The sequence below is a fragment of the Chiloscyllium punctatum genome, chromosome 32 (genome assembly GCF_047496795.1).
Source record: "Chiloscyllium punctatum isolate Juve2018m chromosome 32, sChiPun1.3, whole genome shotgun sequence".
Taxonomy (NCBI): domain Eukaryota; kingdom Metazoa; phylum Chordata; class Chondrichthyes; order Orectolobiformes; family Hemiscylliidae; genus Chiloscyllium; species Chiloscyllium punctatum.
The window spans coordinates 58,894,295-58,915,276 of NC_092770.1; the positions used below are offsets into that span (position 1 = coordinate 58,894,295).

At 42.2% G+C, this 20,982-nt stretch overlaps 1 protein-coding gene across 3 annotated transcripts in view; it reads left to right on the forward strand.

The window, feature by feature from the left end:
- nup205 (nucleoporin 205) overlaps nt 1–20,982 on the forward strand; it is a 108,128-nt gene that overhangs the window by 62,097 nt on the left and 25,049 nt on the right. For all 3 annotated transcript variants that reach the window (XM_072552470.1, XM_072552469.1, XM_072552468.1), the window contains exons 23-29: nt 4,267–4,381; nt 4,636–4,785; nt 9,704–9,778; nt 10,927–11,084; nt 12,631–12,711; nt 17,676–17,867; nt 19,943–20,192. In XM_072552470.1, coding sequence (XP_072408571.1) covers nt 4,267–4,381; nt 4,636–4,785; nt 9,704–9,778; nt 10,927–11,084; nt 12,631–12,711; nt 17,676–17,867; nt 19,943–20,192 — 1,021 coding nt within the window. The remainder of the gene's footprint in view (nt 1–4,266; nt 4,382–4,635; nt 4,786–9,703; nt 9,779–10,926; nt 11,085–12,630; nt 12,712–17,675; nt 17,868–19,942; nt 20,193–20,982) is intronic.

The window sequence follows — 20,982 nt, forward strand, 5'->3', positions numbered from 1 at the left end:
GAATGCCATGCTTCTAGAAATTCTTGGGCATGTCTCTGTTTGGCTTGTCCTAGGAGGGATGTGTTGTCCCAGTCGAAGTGATGTTCTTCCTAAGACAACAAACACATTGACTAAGATCCCATTTACTACCCCCTGAGAAAATGACATCACTACCCCAAAGGAACCCAAACATATAAATAGACAGCAGGAAACATCAGCAGTGCTTCATCTGGAGGCTCACTGAAGATGTTGTGGTGACGAAACGTCTGAAAATGCAACCTACAGCTCAGCGAGCAAACCTACATCTCGAGCCACAACGTGAGCTACAAATCTTCTCAAAACCCTCCCTGCAGTCCTGCCACATTCAGTTGTGAATGGGAGTGGACAATCGAACAACTCACATGGAAAGGCTCCACAAATATCCTCATCCTCAATTATGATAGAGCCCAGCACATCAGTGCAAAAGGTAAGGCTAGAAGTGCTAAGTGGGTGGTCCATTTTGGCCTCCTCCAGTGGTCCCCAGCATGACAGATACCAGTTTTCAGCCAATCCTATTCATTCCACGTGACATCAAGAAATGTTTGGGGGCAGCCAATACTGTCAAGGCTGTCAGTCCTGACAATGTTCCTGCAAAAGATTTGAGCTCCATAACTTATTGCTCCCCTCATCAAGAGTTCCAGTCAAGTTACAACATAGGCAATTTTCCACACTGTCAGATAGCTGCCAAAGTTTGTCCTGTATGTTAAAAACAGGGCAAATCCAAGCTAACGAATTGCCGTCTCATCAGTCTACTCATGATCATCAGTTAAGTGATCGAAGGTGTCATCAGCAGTGCTATCAAGCAGCATCTACTCAGGAATAACGTGCTCAGTGATGTCCAGTTCAGGTTCCACAAGGGCCACTCAGCTCCTGACCTCATTAGGTCAGGCCTCCTAGCCTTGTTTCAAACATGGACAAAAGAGCTGAATTCCAGGGGGAAAGTGAGAGTGACAGCCCTTTACATTAAGGGTGCATTTGATCAAGGACCTCGAGCAAAACTGGAATCAATGGGTATCAGGGGGTGCAAACTCTGCTGATTGGAGTTATACCTGGCACATAGGAAGATGGTTGTGATTGTTGGAGGTCAGTCATCTCAGCTCCAGGACATCTCTGCAGGAGTTCCTCAGGTAGTGTCTTCAGCCCAACCATCTTCAGCTGCTTCATCAAGGATTTTCCCTCCATCATAAGGTCAGAAGTGGGGATATTCACTGAATGCACAATAGTCAGCACAATTTGTGACTCCTCACTGAAGCAGTCAGTGTTCAAAAGCAACAAGATTTGGACAATATCCAGGCTTGGGCTGATATGTGGCAAATCTCATTCTTGACACACCAGTGCCCAGCTATGACCCTCGCCGATAAGAAACAATCTCAACATTGCCCCTTGACATTCACTGGTGTTACCATCACCTGAATTCCCCTGCTATCAACATCCTGGGAGTTACCATTGATCAGAAACCTAAAAGGACTCCCTACATAAATGCAGTGATAACAAGAGCAAGTCAGAGGCTGGGAACACTGCGGCGGGTAGCTCACCTCCTCACTTCTGAAAGCCTGTCCACCAACTACACGGCACAAGTTAGAAATGTGATAGAATATTCCCCACTTATTTGGATGAGTGCAGCCCCAACTACCATCCAGGACAAAGCAGCCTGCTTGATTGGCACTGCATCCACTCCCTCCTCCAACCGACACTCAGTAGCAGCAATGTGTACTATCTACAAGATAGTACACTGCAAAAGCTCATCAAAGATCCTCAGACAGCACCTTCCAAACCTATGGTCACTTCCATCTAGAAGGACAATGGCAGCAGATATGTTCCACTCCAACACACTTACCATCCTGACTTGGCAATATATTACTATTCCTTCACTGTTGCTGTGTCAAAATCCTGGAATTCCCTCCCTAAGGGCATGGTGAGCGAAACCACAGCAGGTGGACTGCAGTGGTTCAAGAAGGCAGCTCACCACCTTCTCATGGGCAACTAGGGATGGGCAATAAATGCTGGCTGGCTGGCCAGCCAGTGATGCCCACGTCCCACTAGAATGAATTAATGAGTATTTATTATTGTTATAATCCCGATAGAGATAAATAACTTAGTCATAGGTGCTGGCAAAGAGGAGGCTATTCAGTCAATCCATCTGTACCAATCAACAACTTGACTAAACTAATCCAATTTTGGAGGTTTTAGCCCGCTGTCTTGTAGGCGTAACAATGAGTTGAAAACCTCATTCTCCAGTCCTACTTGATTTTTTTCCCCTTAACCACTTGCTTCAATTTCACTAGATTCAGTGGTATTGTTGTGGTTCTGTTCGCTGAGCTGGGAATTTGTGTTGCAGACGTTTCGTCCCCTGTCTAGGTGACATCCTCAGTGCTTGGGATCCACCTGTGAAGCGCTTCTGTGATCTTTCCTCTGGCATTTATAGTGATTTGTACCTGCCGCTTCCAGCTGTCAGTTCCAGCTGTCCGCTGCAGTGGCCGGTATATTGGCAGGAATCTGATGAAGGGCTTTTGCCCGAAACATTGATTTTCTTGCTCCTCTGATGCTGCCTGAATTGCTGTGCTTTTCTAGCACCACTCTAATCTCGAGCCCTTCTCTTGAAGCCTTCATTCAATTTTGCAACCATTGTGATGCTTTAAGTTCAGCTGTAATCCTCCACTTGCTCCACCATTTGAGAACTTCATGGATTGTGCTTTGTTTGAAACCCCCCTCTGACCTAACCATCATGGACGACCCCACCAGGAGCTGTCCCCAGATGGTTTAGCTCGGTTTCTGAGGCACTTGCAACCTCTCCATCACAATTTGGGTGGCGATGTTTAGAGAGGCAAATACCACCTGCAAGGTCAAACAGCTTAGAACTTTGTCAATAGCCCCTTTACTGGCCGTGGGTTAAAGTTTCAAAATTCCTTTCCTGATGGCACTGAGCATACACTATGTTGACAACCAGCACAGGCAGTTGATGATTGGCAACAAATGTTTGCTTCACCAGCAATGTCCACATGTCTTGAACAAATATATTAAGCTGTACTTTTATAAACCCCATCACCAGGTCTTTTAACTTTTACCTGACCTGACATTTTTATCATCATCTTTGGTGACGGTCTGCTCAGTTAGTACAGATGCTTTTGCCATTGTCTACAGGTGTGAACATCTTGCACCATCTTTCCAATAAAAAATACTTGGACTTTTGCCACTTAACAACAAACGAGCTTAATGTTGTGCAGTATGCAGAGTAGATCACGCGACCCTCTTTGTTACTCCACTGAGTTTGAAAATAAAACTAAAACACAATAAACTTATAAACTTTTGTTTGGCCCATATTGTTAAAAATGCAAAGTTAAAAATCACACAACACCAGCTAGTGCTTTCAAACAAACCTGTTTGACTGTAACCTGGTGTTGTGTGATTTTTAAACTTGGTCCACCCCAGTCCAACACTGGCTCCCTCCAAAATATGGGCCTGGTCATGCTCCACTCTGTTCTCCCCACTTGAAAAAAAATTCTGACATTCTAGGAACTTATGGGTGGGTTTTGGGAAAGAAATGGGTGTTTCTTGCTCAAGGTGTGTGGACATTGCTGTCTAAGCATTTATTGCCTGTCCTCAATTACATCCTCTCCAAGGCATTCCTCAAGTGTCCTGTACAGCATTAAGACTGTTGTTTCAGTTATAGCCAAGCCAGAGCCTTGTAAATATATTTTAAGGTTGTGCTATTTTTCTGAGCTTATAGTTGAGAAATTTGCTTTAAATGTGCATAGAAATATGCCTCTGTAAAGGTGCACCTTATTGCAAAAAGATCTGTACCAACACCCAATTGATTGGTGCCCCCATGACCAATCCTCCTAATTCCATCTTTGATCTATGTTATAGAACTAAATTCATGTCAATGTTGGTGTTAACAACCTTAAAGAGCAAAGGAAATAAGCCCATGAATTGCTTATGACTCCTGTTCTTGAGCTCATACATTTATGATTGCTAAAAAGATAAGTCTGTCATTCATCTTTGATGCCCTGCACAGAGTGGAATGACTTGTTGTCTTTCTCGAAATTGATTGATTGCATCGCACCAGATGACCTAGGAATGGGATATAACCTCAAAAGATCATATCCCACCGAGTCAGCATTATTCAGGAGCGAGTAGAGCCAAGTATCGCACAAGCGAATTGTGGAGCTGCTCCTTATTTTTGAAAATCCCAATTACTGTATGCAGTAATTCGAAATAAAATATGTGGTATTATTTCTCCTTTCTCAGGTGATTTATCAGTTGATTGCATATTCAGATACCTCTGGACCAACCATGCGATACCTGAGAACAAGCCAAGATTTTCTCTTCTCCCAGCTCCAGCATCTTCCCTTTGCAGTTAAAGGTAGACAATAATTTTAAGTTTATTCCTTCTTCCCTGTTATGCATTTTCTTTCGCTTTAGAAGGTGCAAATATTTTCTTAATATGTGCCCCAATTTCCCTCTCTCTCTATCCTACCTATTTTCATTCCCTCTTGTTCAGGTTGCAACTTGGTTCTCCGTTCCATCCTAACCCAATGTTCTGTTTTTTCACCATTATCTGTGTATGTCAAAATAAATTGTAACTTCATTCAAAACTGAGAGAATTCCTCTCCACAGGCCATGCAATCTCAGCTTTGAACCAGATGTCATGGTTGATGAAGACTGCTGGGATCGAACTGCGTGTGACATCTCTGAATCGACAGCGTTCTCACACACAGCGCCTCCTCCATCTGCTGCTTGATGATGTGCCACTGCGATCTTACTCTGGTAAGTGTTTCTGAATGTGTACAGGGATCACAAACATACAGCTCAGTAGGACCATTTGGCCCATTGTCTAAGTTGACTCTTTTAAAGAATTGTACATTAATAAACTCTCTCTTGTTATCAGAGCCTGCTGTTTTGTCCTTAAATATTTAAGATTTCAGAAGTTGCTTTTTAATCCATTTCCACCATCTTTTTAAGCATTGCATTCCAAATCATCAGTTCTAATTTTCAATTGGGTTCTACCTTAAATTAGTGACTTCCGTCTGATCGGAGGATTGACCATCCAGCCAGTGGAACTATTTCCTCCTTCCTTAATCTATTTAAAAACACTTCATAATTTTGAACGCTGTATAAAATTTCCCTTTCACCTTTTCTGCTGTAGGCCTCCCAATGTGATTGACATGTTGCTCTCACTGGCTGCCTCCTGTTTAAGAATCACTGAGATTGTTGTTTGGTTTCATGAAACAAGCCAATTTCAAGTGACACTCGGCCGCTGTTGAGTACAGAGGAACCTCGATTATCCAAAGGATATAGGTAGAGAGTATTTCATCTGGTTAATTGAATGCTGGATAATAGATACCAGATAACACAGCGGGACTTTGCGATCTTGTTCGGATCATCTGAAATTTGGTTAATTGAATGCCAGATAATCATGGTTTCTCTGTATTGTAATTTCATTGCACTGAAACCAGTGAGCCGCCAGATACTCTCAAACCCACCATGTGTGAACTCCATGCTTGATGTGGGAATGGTGCCTTTGTTTTGAGGAGTTTTCACTTCAAGCCTGTTCTGTTCATCTAATCAAACAGGTATGGAGGGCTGGGCAGATAATCCATGACCGATGTGGATCTGAGCCATGTGAATGCTCTAAATTTCCTTCTGCTGAAATTGTTTGTTTCTCTTTGAGGGGCTGACTGGTCATGATGGAAGGAGTGGTCTGTGTACAATTGTCCTCCATATCCTCAGTGTGCAGGAGCAAAGAATTGATTGTTTGCTGGAATCATTATATCTGAATCCTATCTGCATGGGCTGCTGAGTGGAGAAAAGCACTTGTAATGGTTGAGGTGCCACCAAGCTAAATAGTTTACATAACTCACTGAGGAAAAGCCAGTTGGATATATGACCTGCTGGTGTCCATGGAACAGTTTCCCAGTGGGATGGTGGTGAAAATTGCTTGACTTGAGAGTGTATTTTGGGGGATCTTCGGAGAGGAAAAATGTCCTAGTTATACAAGGTTTGAATTTTTTTAGAATGTGCCAACTGAAGCCCATAAAATGTCTGTGTTAGAAGAAGTGTGTAATAGAGAATTGAGAATAAAACATGGAATTTATTATTAACTTTTCTGACACTTCTCAATAACAGGAACATGCAGCTTGTGTACACTCATTATCTCATTTTTGAAGGCCTCCCACTTTCCAACTGTCCCTTTACCTGCACATAGCTTCCCCAACTCAAATTTTGAAAGTTACTGTCTAATACTGTAAAAATATGCATTACTCCAGTTTGCACCTTTAACTTTTATGTCAGGTCTATCCTTTTCCATAACTATTTTAAAACTCAGAGAATTGCAATCACTGGCCCAAAAGTGCTCCCCCACTTACTGTACCTTGTTTCCAAAGAAATCGTCAAGTTTTGTTCCTGTTGTAGTTGGTGCATCCACATACTGAATCTGAAAAATTTCTTCAACAACTAGGATTGAGTGAATCCCTTGAGTATAAGGGCAGTAGGAGTATACTTGAAAGAAATCGGAGATGAAATAGCTTTGGCAAATATGATTAAGGAGAATCCAAAGAGATTCTCCAAAACATTAAGGACAAAAGTGTAATGGGGAGAGAATAGGCCTCTTAAAGATCAACAAACCCATCTATGTATGGAACCACAGGAGATAGTTGAAATACTCAATGAGTATTTTATATCCATATTTACGTAGGAGAAGGATATGAAAGCTAGAGAAATTAGAGAAATAAATAGTGATATCTTGAAAAGTTCATGTTACAGAAGGGGGATGCTGGACATCTCAAAATGCATAAAGATAAATAAATCCCTGATCATGTGTATGGTAGAATCTTGCTGGAAGCTAAGGAAGTGATTGCGAGGCTCCTTGCTGAGACATTTGTTTCATAAATAGTCGCTGGTGAGGTACTAGAAGACTGGAGGTTGGCTAATGTGGTGCCATTATTTAGGAAAGATGATAGGATAGCATGGTGGCTCAGTGGTTAGCACTGCTGCTTCACACCACCAGGGACCCAGGTTTGGTTCCAGCCTTGGGCAACTGTCTGTAGGGAGTTTGCACGTTCTCCCCATGTCTGCGTGGGTTTCCTCCCGGTTCTCTGGTTTCCTCCCACAATCCAAAGACGTGCAGGTCAAATGAATTGGCCAGGCCAAATTGCCCATAGTGTTAGGTGCATTAGTCAGGGGTAAATATAGGGTAGGGGAACGCGTCTGGGTGGGTAACTGTTCGGAGCGTCATTGTGGACTTGTTGGGCCAAAAGGCCTGTTTCCGTACTGTTTGTAATCTAATCTAATCTAAGGAAAAGACAGGGAACTATCGATCCTGATATCAGTGGTGGGTAAATTGTTGGAGGGAATTCTAAGGGATAGTACTTACATATATTGGGAAAGGTAAGGACTGATTAGGGATAGTTAACATGGCAGGAAATTTGTTAAACTTGAAAGGGTTAAGAAAACATTCGCAAGACTGTTAGTGGGTTTGGAGAGTTTAACCTATAGGGAGCGGCTGGGGTTATTTTTCCTGGAGGCTGAGGGATGACCTTAGAGGTTTATAAAATCAGAAGGGGCATGGAATAGGGTGAATAGTTAAGGTCTTTTCCCTGTGTTGGGCGAGTCCAGAGCGAGAGGGGATAGGTTTAGGGTGAGAGGAAAACTTTAAAAGGGATCTAATGGGCACCTTTTTTCATGCAGAGGATGTTGCTTGTATGAACTGAGCTGCCAAAGGTTAGTATAATTACAGCATTTAAAAGGCATCTGGAGGGGTCCATGAATAGGAAGCGTTTCGAGGGATATGGGCCAAATGCTCTCAAATATGACTAGATCAGTTTAGGATATCTGGTTGGCATGGATAAGTTAGACCGAAGAGGCTGTTTCTATGCTGTGCAACTCTGGTTATATGACTTGCCATTTGACTCTGTTTTTCTTATCCACTGACCCTATTTGGTCTACAGAAACAATAATATTCTTTCAAAAAAGTGCGATTCATAATTGATTTGATTTAAGTATGATTTTATGCTCTTCTGGGGAAATGTAATTCACAGTGATATCTAGTTTTTAAGCTTTGTGAAATGATCTTTTTGCATTGTGTCAGGGAAAAGCAAGAAACAAAGATGAGCGCAAATCAAGCTGCCTGAGCCCCCGATGGTCATTCCTGCCTGATTAACTGATTTACTTGGGGCTGGATACTGTTCCGGACCTAGGGTCTATGGGACTTTACGCCGGCCAAGAGCTAGTGTCTGTGATAAATAGAAGACACAGCTGGAATGAAAGAAAATGAACCACGATTTGTGAATTATGAGTTGGTAAAGCTCATTCTCTGGATTACAGTGTTGTTTTACAGCTCCCACAGGGAGTTAGCTCTTTCTTTAATTGTTCTGCTTCATGTCTAGCGTTGAAAGACCTACATGATAACAGTATTGACTCTTCATCTGCCCTTTGAATTAGCTGAGCAAGTCACTTAATTGTGTCGGGGCAGCTAGGAATGCAGCACTTCCAAAAACCCACATCTTGAGAATTTACTAGTTATAAAACGTTTGAACCCTCAACTGCAACGAAGCATCTAGTGGGATTTGAATTGAATTGATAAAATCTCGAATCTAAAGCTACTCTCTAATGATGACTATAGAACTATGGACATGGAAAAAACATCTTGTTTATTAACTTTAGGGAAGGAAATCTCCTGTCCTTCACTCGTCTGGTCTGCATGTGACTCCAGGCACATAGCTATGTAGTGAACTCTTATCTGCCCTCTGAAATGGTTCAGCAAGCAACTCAGTTGAAGGGCAGTTAGGGGTCGGTATTAACCAGTGATGCTCACAATCTGTGAGTGAATAAAGACAAAAAAAAGTCATTGCAGCAGAAATAGGAAAGAGAAAATGCTGAAAAAGCTCAGCATGCCTGGCAGCATCTGCAGTGAGAGAAAAATAGAGTTAGTGTTTTGGTTCATGACCTTTTGTCAGCAGCGGTTGTGAAAGCTGAATGGCCTGAACCATGTGGTTTCAGGCCAACTCTGTTTCTAACCACAGATTTTGCCAGATGCAGAAAGATTAGTCATTTCAAAAGGAAATTGATGGACCCTTGAAGTGCATGTGTTTGTTATTGGGATAGAGTAGTGGAATGGAGCATATGGCTTTACAGAGACCCAGCAAAGACCCAATATGCCAAATGGCCTCCTTCCATAATGACTCTGACCTAAATATTTCCAGTCTTTTTTTGCTTTTATTTTTGATTTTCAGCATCTGCAATATTTTGCTTTTGCATTGTAAAAGAATGTTCTGAAGCATTCACCACCTTTCAACTTTACTATCTTTCTTCCTCTATATTGATTAAGCCTCCAAAGAGAAGCACTTGCTTAAGAGCACCTCAGGGCAGTCAGCTCAAGAGAGCTAAAGATGACAAGAAAGCAGCCTTTCTTTATTTCCCTAGTCCTAAGAGCAGATAAATCAAATATGTTCTGATCAAGGAGTCATGTTTTTCTCCATTTATAAAAAGAGCTAATTATGCTCATAGGTTTGAGGAAGAAGGCTTTGATGTTTTCAGATAAAGCAGTCCTCTGATGTGGTCTCATTTGAGTCCTCTCTCCTCTTCTTTTGATGAATTTGGGTAGTTCATCAGTGGTGCTGTACATGAATGTTGTGTGTTTGCAAAATGTGCTTTTTTAGCTCATGCTTACCCTACTTTTATCTACCAGTTGATGCAGAGGGGAGCTTGGAAGAAGAAACAAGAAACGTAACTGGGTTTCTGCATTTTGACACCACCACCAAAGGTATTTGAATTTCTGAATCAAAAGTCTTTTCCACTTGTGTTTTGAACTTGACACATTTGTTTAAGATAAAGAGGAAATTAAATCGATATTCAGTAAGTTGCATGAATCAGTGTTTGTGGACCACCATATTCCTGTCATTGACTTAGTGTACTTGTTCATGACATTTTGCTGATCTGAGTACTAAGCCATTTCGCAGTCTCTTTGGCTGTCCCCTGTTTCTAGATTTTAACGATGTAGGAAGTATTTTCAGGTCAAAATGAAATAGTTCACATTTGCCAAGGTTGTGTTCATAAAGTCAATATCACTTCATAATGTTATGATTTAGTCGACCCCAATTCAACCAAATCAACCACCCAACACTGAACCTCCCTGCCTGACTCCCACGCGAAATAATATTGACATTTTTTTCCTCTCACCACTTCCTCCCTCCCGAACACCACTATCCTGCCCCCCTCACTGATTGGAAAAACTCCACCTTTGTTACATAACCTTATTTCATCCCTCCTTCAACTGATCTGTTGAAACAGCTCTTCTTCCCTTTGTTACATCTGGGCATGACTACTATACTGCATTCTTGGCCAGCCTCCTACCATTTAGTGCCTGTAAATTGCAGTCTCCCAAAACTCTGCTTCTGTGTCCTAACTCGTACTGACTCAGAAGATTGATTCATCAGTCACTGATTTAGACTGGTTTCCAGCCAAACAATGTATCTGATTTAAAATGTGCATTGTTGTTTATACACCTCTCTGACCTTGCTCCCTCCCTATCACTCTATCATCTGCAATTCTAGAATCCTCTTTAGGATATATATTGCTCCTCTGATTCTTGAACATCTCCAAACTTCACCACACGGCCAATGGCAGCTGTACCTCCAATGATCTGGGCTCTGAGCCCTCGAATTATCTTGCTCAGTCTCACCATCTTTGTCTTTAAGACTCTTTGTAAAACCTGTCAAGCTTTGGTCATTTGCCTTATATTTCCTTATGTGGCTCTATGGCATCTTTTGTAATGCCTGTGTGAATGCCTCAGAGCATTGTATTATATTAAATATGTTCAAAAAGTGCAAGTAGTTGTTCATGGATGGGTGGATTTTGACAATAACAATTTGAAATACTGCATTGATATCCCCAATGTTACTTCTGATCTAGTGCGTCGAAAGATTCTCAGTATTCTAGATTCAATTGACTTCGGCCAGAAGTCTCCAGAAGAGCTTCATCTGGATTTTTTTGATCGTGCCCAGATTGAGCAAGTCATCTCGAAATGTGAGCACAGCAACCAACAAGGCCAGACCGTCTGCAATGTGAAGGTAACTGGTCTATTGAGTACAACGTTGCATCAGCACTTTTAGCTTCCTTGCTTTTTCCTTCTATTATTCACATTCAATGTTTCCTGTCTGTAGCACCATGCCATTGTATTTTTCAATATAAAAGGATTTTTATATTCCCTGCCTTTGCATTTCCACTCTCTGTCCTGTTTTAATGCCTGCATTTTATGGTCCCCAAGTGTTTGTTTTGTTATTGTTCTACCTTCTGTCGATTCTTTCTGTTCTAGAATACCTCACTCATCTCCAGCTCTGTCTTTCCTCCATCTCTAGCTCTTTTTTTCTACACCATCTCCCTCTGACAAGCATTCCCTGTATGTTTGGAGTTCCCTCCCCTTACCAATAGTTGAAGACCGAGTGCCTTTCTTGGTGGCGGTCTGATGTTTGATGTTACTGAATAGCAGATACACCAAGCAGCCCAACAACCCCTCAGGGTGATAATCCACCCGGAACTCGTGTAAAGTTGGCATCTACATTTTTCTATAATCACCAAATATTTTCTGCAAATTACTAGTCAATTAAAATAACAAGCCAGGCAGCTTTTCCATTAAAGTGTCAGTTTTTTTTCTGGGATAGTTCTGTATATTGGTCTTCTGATGGAGGTTTCCACTTCATTCCCCAGGATCAAGACAGCCTTGGTCTGCTGATTTGTTTCCTCAGTCCTTGCTGTGTCAGCCTACCTATCTTTGGCTTTGCACCTTATCTGATATACAGTCATACTTGATCTTGTCTCACCTCTTGCATCTTGATTTTCTCCTCTTTCTTCATGGGCAGGGGCTTTGACAGATTATCAGGACACACTTGGAATAGGAATTGGATTTTGATATGAGATAAGTAGCTATTCGAAGAAAGTGGGAGCTGGAGGATCAGAGTCAAAAACTGTAGTGCTGGAAAAGCACAACAGTTCAGGCAGCATCTGAAGAGCAGGAGAGTCAATGTTTCGGGCATAAAGCCTTCATCAGGAATGCCCGAAACATTGACTCTCCTGCTCCATGAGTAGATACTCCACATGCTTGACTGTAGCAAGATAGAAACTGTCTATTCTCTGTTAAGTCCGAGGGGATAATAACGACGTGTCTGTCGCCTAATTTAATTCATCCTTCACCACGGCATCACGTAATTAATCATAGCATCCATTTGAAGAAAGTTTTTGGTCATCAGCAGTGATCTATCTAAAGCGGAATCGGGCTCAGTTGTCCTCACCAGTTAAGGGATCAATTGTCTTTGAACCATATAACATTCATCAAGGTCTCCGCTTGTTGCGGCTGGGTTCTTCTCTGGGTTATTAGCTGCCATCTGTGGCAGGTAGGTGGGATACATGAGCCTTGGCTACAACATACCCGGGAGAAGGCACTAAACCACTAAACTGCCTAGAAGTAGCTGCCATTTCATCTATCCTCCCTCATGTGTCAGAGGATATAACTTGTCTGCTTGCTTCAGACTAGGTGGCAAGATACCATCTTCTGTTGTTTTGTAATTCAGTGCAACCTAATGCTGTTAATATTTTCTTTGTGGATTGTTTTACCTCTAGCTCCTTCACAGAGTGCTTGTTGCTGAAGTGAATGCCCTGCAAGGAATAGCAGCCATTGGACAACGACCTTTACTAATGGAGGTGAGACTTTATGTACAATGGATTACTTGTCTGAGGTACTTGATTTTCTAATTTATTGCTAATGTGGGAGTTCCCTGCCCCAACTCCCAACACATACCTTGTATTTATAAAACAGCTGAGTCATTTCAAGAAGCTGCCAGGATTGATCAACATAAGAAGTAGGAACTGGAGCTGGCCATTCGACCCTCAAGCCTGTTCCCCATTCAGCGGGATCATGGCTGATCCATCATTCGTCAAGTCCATTTTTTCCTGCCTTTTTCTCTGTAATTCTTGATTCCTCTATAGATGGAGAATATTATCACAGCCTTAAATGTATACAAGGACTCTGCCCCACTCACTGTAGCAAGGAGTTCCAAAGACTAAATCCTCTGAAGAAAGTCCCCTTCATCTCCGTCTTAGTCTTTATTCTCGGACTATACCCTCTGGTCCTGGACTCTCCAGTGAGAAGAAGCATCCTCTCAGCATTTACCCTGTCAAGCCCCTTAAGAATCCTGTATGTTTCAATGGGATCACCTCTCATTCTTCTGAACTCTACTGAGTTAGGTCCCAACCTATTTAATCTTTGCCCAGAAGACACTACTGAGCGAACCATCTCTGAACTGCCTTCGATGAAACAATATGTCCCCTTAAATAAGGGGACCACAACTGCTCACTTTGTACAGCTGCAGTCAGACTTCCCTACTCCTCTACTCCAACCCCCTTGAAATAAGGGCCAATATTCCAATAGCCTTCTGGATATCTACTTTACCAATGTGCTAGCTTTTCATGCTTCATATACATGTACCCTCAGGTTCCTTTGTTTTGCAGCTTTCTGCCCTTTTTCTCCATTTCAATAATATTCTGTTCTTTTGTTTTTCCTTCCAAATGTAAACAACTTCACATTATCCTGCACTCTACTCGACTTACCAACTTTTTACCCACTTACTTAACCTTATAATATTTCTTTGTAAACTGTTTGTATCTCTCTCATAATCTGCCTGTCCACCTATTCTTATGTTGTCTGCAAATTTTGGTTACAGCATGTTTCTATCCTTCCTCCAAGTCATTAATATATATTGTAAGTAGTCGTGGTCCCAGCATTGATCCCTGTGGAACCCCACTGCACACAATCTGAAAAAGAACGCTCCTTCTCCCACCCCCCACCTTGTGGTCACTTCTTTATCCATGCCAGTATACTACCTCCAACACTGTGGGCTTATCTATGACTTGACTTAATGTGAGGTGCTGTGTCTTCTGGAAGTCCAAACATGATGCATCTACTGGTTCCCCTCGATCCCCACTCAGATTGAGACTTCCTTCAAAACCTCTAATAAATCAGTCAGGCACAGTTTCCCTTTTGTGAAGCCATGTTGGTTCTGCTTGCTCACAAAAAGTCAAGTCATAGCTAAGCCCACAGTGTTGGAAGTAGTATACTGGCATGGATAAAGAATTGACTAATGAACAGGAAACAAGATGGGGGGGAGAAGGGGTCTGCTTGTTTAGATTGGAATTTGAAAATATTGTGCTATTCTTCCTTGTCAACTGATTCCAATACTTTTCCAACAACAGATGTTAGGCTAACCACTTTTTTTTTACTTTTTCTTTTTTTTTTGCAATTTTCTGATTCTCTGATACTTGCCCAGGATCCAAGTTTTTTTTTCCAGAAAATTACAGCAAATGTACCCACTATCCTTTTTAGTTCTTTTAGGACCCAAAAAGCAAAGCATCAGGGCCAGGGACTTATTTGCCTTTAGCTCCATTAGATTAGATTAGATTAGATTACTTACAGTGTGGAAAGTTTGTCTGATACTAATTTTTTAATGACAATGATGGTACTTAATTCCTCCCCATACTCATTAGTATTAGTGGGATGTTTGAAGTATCTTCCACCATGTTTAATTCATCTGGTATTTCCTCGCTCCCCACAAGTATCTTCCCAGATTCATTTCCTAAGGGACATTTGTTCACTTTGACTGCCCTCTTCCTTTTTCGGTATTTAAAGATGCTCATAATCAAGTTCTTACATTCCTTGCTGGTTTGCCCTTTTGGTTTTAGAAGAGATAGAGAGGGAGGTAAAAAGAGGTAGAGGAGATGCATTACCAATCAGGGAGAATGCCACAACTGCATTCACAGAGGACATATCGGAGGGCCCATCCGGGGGGACACTATGATACAGCTCAACAATAAGATGGATGCAGTCATTCTCATGAGATTATGTGATGGGTCTTCCAAAAGTCATTGAATCACTGAGGAGCAAATACATAGGCAGATTATGGAAAGATGCAAGAGCAACAGGGTTGTCGTAATGGGTGACTTTAACTTCTCCAATACTGACTGGGACTTTCATAGAGCAAGAGGCATAGATGGGGCAGAATTTTTAAGGTGCATCCTGGAGGGTTTCTTGAAACAGTATGTGGATAGTCCAACTTGAGGGGCCATACTGGACCTTGAATTGGCAAATCAGCCAGGCCAGGTGACTGACCTTATAGCAGGAGAGCATTATGGAAACAGTGCTCACAGCTATCTTAAAATTTAAGGAAGAATGAAGAAAGATAAGTCAGGACCTTGCAGGGAGGTACTAAACTGGGGGAGGGCAAATAATGTCAGTCATAGGCAGGAGCTAGGGAGTGTTAATTTGGAGCAGCAGTTATTGAACAACTCCACATTTGACATATGGGAATTGCTTAAATGCCTACTAGTCAAAATTTAGGACCGGCATGTACCAGGCAGGACGGATGGCAAGGTATGGGACTCTTGGACGACAATGGATATTGGGAAGTTAGTCAAAAGGAAAAGGGAAGCCTATGTAACGTTTAGAAAGCTAAAATCTAATAGGGCCCAAAGGAATATAAAAAAAAGTAAGAAAGTACTCTCGCGGGAAATTAGGAGAGCAATGAGGGGTCATGAAATGTCCTTGGCAAGTAGAGTTAAAGAGCATCCCAAGGCATTCTATCCATACATTGAAAGCAAGAGGATAACTAAGGAGAAGGTAGGGCCACTCAAGGATAAAGGAGGGAACTTGCACTTGGAGGCACAGTACCTTGTGTTGGTATTCACCCAGAAGAAAGACAGAGGATAGTGAGATTTGTGTGGAGCATGCTAATATGCTAGGGCATTTGAAATCAAGAAAGAAGTAGTGTTGAAGTGAAGAAGTGCTTGAAGAGCATTAAGGTGGTTAAGTCCCTGGGGTCTGATGTTATCTACCACAGGTTATTGAGAGGCAAGAGAGGAGATTTCTGGGGCCTTAACCAAATGCTTTGTGTCCTCGTGAGCCCCTGGGGAGGTTCTGGAGGACTGGGAAGTATCTAATGTTGTTCCTCTTTACAAGAAGGGAAATAGAGATGATCTAGAAAACTATAGACCAGTCAGTCACTCATTAGTGGAGAGAAATCTTAAGGATAGGATTTATGTGCATTTGGAAAAGCATGGCCTAATTAGGGACCATTAGCATGGCTTCGTACAGCACAGGTCATGTCTTACTAACTTGGTTGAATTTTTCGAGGAGATGGAAAAGGTGATCGATGAGAGTAGAGCAGTGAATGTTTTCAGCATGGATTTTAAAAAGGCTTTCAACACAGTCCCTCATGGTAGTCTCATCCAGAAAATTAAGATGCATGGGATCCATAGTGACTAGGTCGCATGGATTCAGAATTGGCTTGTCCATAGAAGGCAGAGGGTGGTGAAGAGGGTGTCTTTTTAGCTGGAGGGCCATCACTAGTGCGGCACAGTGGCTCAGTGGTTAGCACTGCTGTCTCACAGCGCCAGGGGACCTGGGTTTGATTCCTGCCTTGGGCAACTGTCTTTGTGGAGTTTGCACGTTATCCCCATGTCTGCGTGGATTTCCTCCGGGTGCTCCAGTTTCCACCCACATTCCAAAGCTGTGCTGGTTAGGTGAATTGACCATGCTAAATTTCCCATAGTGTTAGGTGCATTAGGCTGGGGTAAATATAGCGTAGAGAAATGGGTCTGAGTGGTTTACTCTTCAGAGGATCGGTGTGAAATTGTTGGGCCAAAGGGCCTGTTTCCACACTGTAGGGAATCTCCACTAATCTAGTGGCATTTCACAGGCATCAGTCCTGGGGTCTCTGCTGTTGTGATATATAAAAGTGACTTGGATGAAAATGTAGATGGTGGGGAAGCGGGGGGGAGGGGTTAGTAAGTTTGCAGATGAGACAAGATCAGTGGAGTTGTGGATCATGTAGAAGATTGTCAAAGGATACAGTGGGATATAGATCAGTTGCAGATATGGGCGGAACAATGGCAGATGGGGTTTATTCTGGGCGAGTGTTGTGTGTTGCGCATTGGGAGATCAAATGTTAAAGGAAAGTGTACAGTTAATAGCAGAACCCTTAACAGCATTGATGTACAAAGGGATCTTGGGGTCCTGGTCCATGGGTCCCTGGAAGTGGCCCCACAAGTAGCTAAAGTAGTGAAGAAGCTTGCCTTTATTGGTTTGGACATTGAGTACAAGAGTCAGGAAGTGATGTTGCAGCTTTATAAAACTTTGGTTAGGCAGCACTTAAAGTATTGCGTTCAATTCTGATCATAAAGTCTTAATGTTATTAGGAATGTTCCAGGGATGGTTCAGTCTCCCTTCTGTCTCAGAGCTGACAGCAGAGATGAATGATTCCTCCTATTACACATTAGTTTTTGGAACGTGAGGGAGAGTTGTCTTGAGAACAGCATGAAAGGGCATCTTAATCTGCTCCAGATTTACTTAAGGGAATGAATTTTTAATTTGCAAGGATTGTAAGAGGCAAGACAGGTGGATATCATGGTAGAGGATTTCTATTACCCAAACCTCACCCATCTCGCCACACATACTGACATACCTGCTGTGAATTTCCTGTTTCCAGTTTGTTTCAGCATTCCCAATGTTTGTTTACACCCCAGCCTGTTCATATTTCAAGGAGAGAAGCAATTTATAATGTTTGCAGCTCATTTTGTAGTGTGCCTTTTTCTAACATTGCCACCATGTTATTCAGGAGATAAGCACGATCTTGCAGCATGTGGTGGAGAGAAACAAGCTGCGGGAGTGTCTCAATGCCAAGCGGCACATGTTGGAGTCCTGGCGCCACCTGGTTGAGATCATTCTTGCAGCGTGTCCACTGGACCTGATTCAGGAAGAGGACAGACAGCTGGTCATTCGAGACCTTCTGCATGAGCTTCATGACAAGGTGAGACAAAAATCATTGCAGCAAGTCTCCATCATTCCACAGCTTACTGATTGTAACCACTGGAATTGCAGCAGCTTAAGTGTACCAAACAATCGGAAAAATGGTGTGTTAAGTACAGTCGGTTCTGCGATGGGGTCGGCACGGTGACTCAGAGGTTAGCATTGCTGCCTCACAGCACCAGGGTCCCAGGTTCGATTCCAGCCTCTGGCAACTGTCTGTGTGGAGTTTGCATATTCTCCCCGTGTCTGCGTGGGTTTCCTCCCACAGTCCAAAGTTGTGCAGGTCAGGTGAATTGGCCATGCTTAGTTGCCCATCATGTTAGGTCAGAGGGAAATGGGACTCGGAGGGTTGGTGTGGACTTGCTGGGCCGAAGGGCCTGTTCCCCCACTGTAGGGAATCTAATCATCGTAATCCATGTTTCTCCAATGCGAATTGGCTTTAATGCGATTGAAGAATTTAGACCATTATTTGTGGAACGCAAACTTTCCTTACCTGTACGGTTATAACATGATTCCAGATCCATTAGTTTAAATGGCACGGTTATTGCCCGTTTTTATCGCATAAGGACTGAACTATTACATCATATCAGAACCGACTGTGTCTGTAATCCATATAACTTCAGGCAAAAGTATTTGAAACAAATTCCTGATTGCTGCAAGAATTTTTTCACTTTTTTTTCCGATCAGTCTTAACAAAAAATAATGCTATGATTAGGCCATAGCTGGGATAATGTGTCCACGTCTGGTCACCACACTTCATAAAGGATGTTGAGGGCCTCTTGAGAGAGAGTACAGAGGAAATTTATCAGACTGGTTCCACAGTTAGGAGTTCTTAAGCAATAAGTTTGGGTTGTCAAGCTCTGGTTTTTCTTGTAGCAAAGGAAATTGAGGGGAGATTTGTTAGAGGTATAAATGTTGTGACAAGTCTGCAAAGCTAGTCATGGGAAGAACTGGGCTCATTAGCCAATAACATAATGGCTAGAGAATGCAAACATTAAAGTTTTGGGTCAGCCATTAGATGTGATGTGAAGAAGATAAATTTTAGAATGAGTGGTAATGATCGGTTGAGTAGTGAGTACCTGTCAGTGAACTGCACCAGAGGTGATCAGTGATTTCTAAAGGTTGGGCTATTTGGTCTATGGGGATAATAGGCAAAGGAATAAAACAAGCTTAATTGTTCTTTGAGAGCTGACACTGACTCAGGCTGAATGCCTTCCGTGTTGTAAATGACCCCATGATGACATATGTTTTCAATGGGCTGGAGTGTATTGATTGTTTTTTTTTCCCTCTCTCTACAACACTTTGGTTCATTAGCCTCTTGTATGATCAGCAAAGAGACAAGAATGTGGCTGTTTGGTCTCTATTTTTTATTCTGGCCATAGGCAGATAAGGCTCAGCTCTTGGAATATCAGATTTCTAGTTTGTGTCAACCTAACCTTGAATGAGGGGAGATTCTCACTTCAATGTCAAGAATTGTACTTGGTTGTTCCAGCCTCCCAGATGGTTTCAGAATATCTCCTGCTCTGTGAGCAGAGTCCATTTATGGAGTATACAGCATGTTGCCAGATTATTTCAGTTTATCTGTATAAAAGGTACCAAGTGATCACTCAGCATTCTTTGTGGATTTAGAATAGATCAAAGAAAGAAGTGACACTTCTAACTGTTCCTTGAAACTGGATCCTGCTACAGCAAATCAAAAAGAGCAGAAGAGGAGATGGGAGACTTCAGAAAAAATGAGGTCACACTGATAAAGAAATGAATTGACCTATGAAATATTTGAGTTGAAAACAAGGTTGCTAAATGGTAGAAACTACATTTCTTGGCAACAAAAAGGAATTGAGAGAAATTTTAAAAAGAAATATGCAAATAGTGTGTGAATAGCTGAAGGGAGAAAGGTAGTCAAGTCACTTGGGTGTCTGACAAAAAGGATTGTAAACCAAGGAAAGACAGGATAAAACAAATTGAGGTGTAATAAGAGATTGCAGAAAGGTGCTCGGGAGCACATATTGGAGAAGTTAAAGTATTAGTCCTGTGTCGTCTGACAGCTTTGTTCACCTCTGCCTCTCTTCCCCTTAGATCCTCACAGAGGAGGCTGCTCAGGAGCTCATGCCTGTGGTGGCCGGGGCAGTATTCACTCTCACTGCTCACCTCAGCCAGTCGGTCCGCAGTGAGCAGAAACAGGCACTCAGCAACCACTCCCATCACGTCACCTTCCTCGATGGCAGCACCACATCAGCGGCTGAGGTAACGGCTGGCTTTGCCTCGATTGGCGACTCTTCTCTTCACATCATCCTCAGGAAACTCTTGGATTTCATTCTTCGAACTGGTGGGTCCCAATGAAAGTGGTACCATTGTTTAGTATAAACTGTAAGACATGGAGCAGTAAGCTGAATTGTGTACAATATTTTTGGTTTGTCTTTGCATTTCCATCAGTTTAACATCACCACTGGTGTGGGGGTTAACCGATTAGCTATCGATGCAACACTTGTTTCCTATTGTGGGGGAGTCCAGAACAAAGAGGCACACGCCTTAAGTTAGATTTGGATCACTCAGAAGTGATGTCAAAAGCCACTTGTTAACTAAATGGTCAGTGAATGGAAATCTAGAACTCTCTCCTAAAGAAGTGATTGAGGCTGGTGGTCGAGGTTTGTTGAATTAGAATTTGCTATTAGGTAAAGAATATGGAATCAATGGAGATAGACTTCATGTACCGAATGGCCATAATCTAATTGATGGGTGGGAAAAGCTCAAGGTTTGTCAGACCTTCTCTTAGTCCTCTGTTTTTTATGAAAGACTTTGCAAAGAGATGTTGCAGGATTGAGATCGAGTGTCAGTGCCCTGACTTTTGGTCCTTTCGCATCTCTTTAGCATAGGACGTTATAAGATTGTTACAGTACAGAAAGAGCCCGTGCCTGTGTGTATTTTTATGTAGTGAGCTAATTTAAACTCCTAATAATTGAACACTTTTTCTATTGAGTTTTTAGTCTGCATTCATGGCTTTGCCAACTTTGGACACAAAGTTTTTAAAAATTATTTCATGGGATGTGGACATTGCCAGGAAAATTTGTTAGACCATTTCAGAGACCTGTTAAGAGTCAATCGTATTGTGGGTCTGG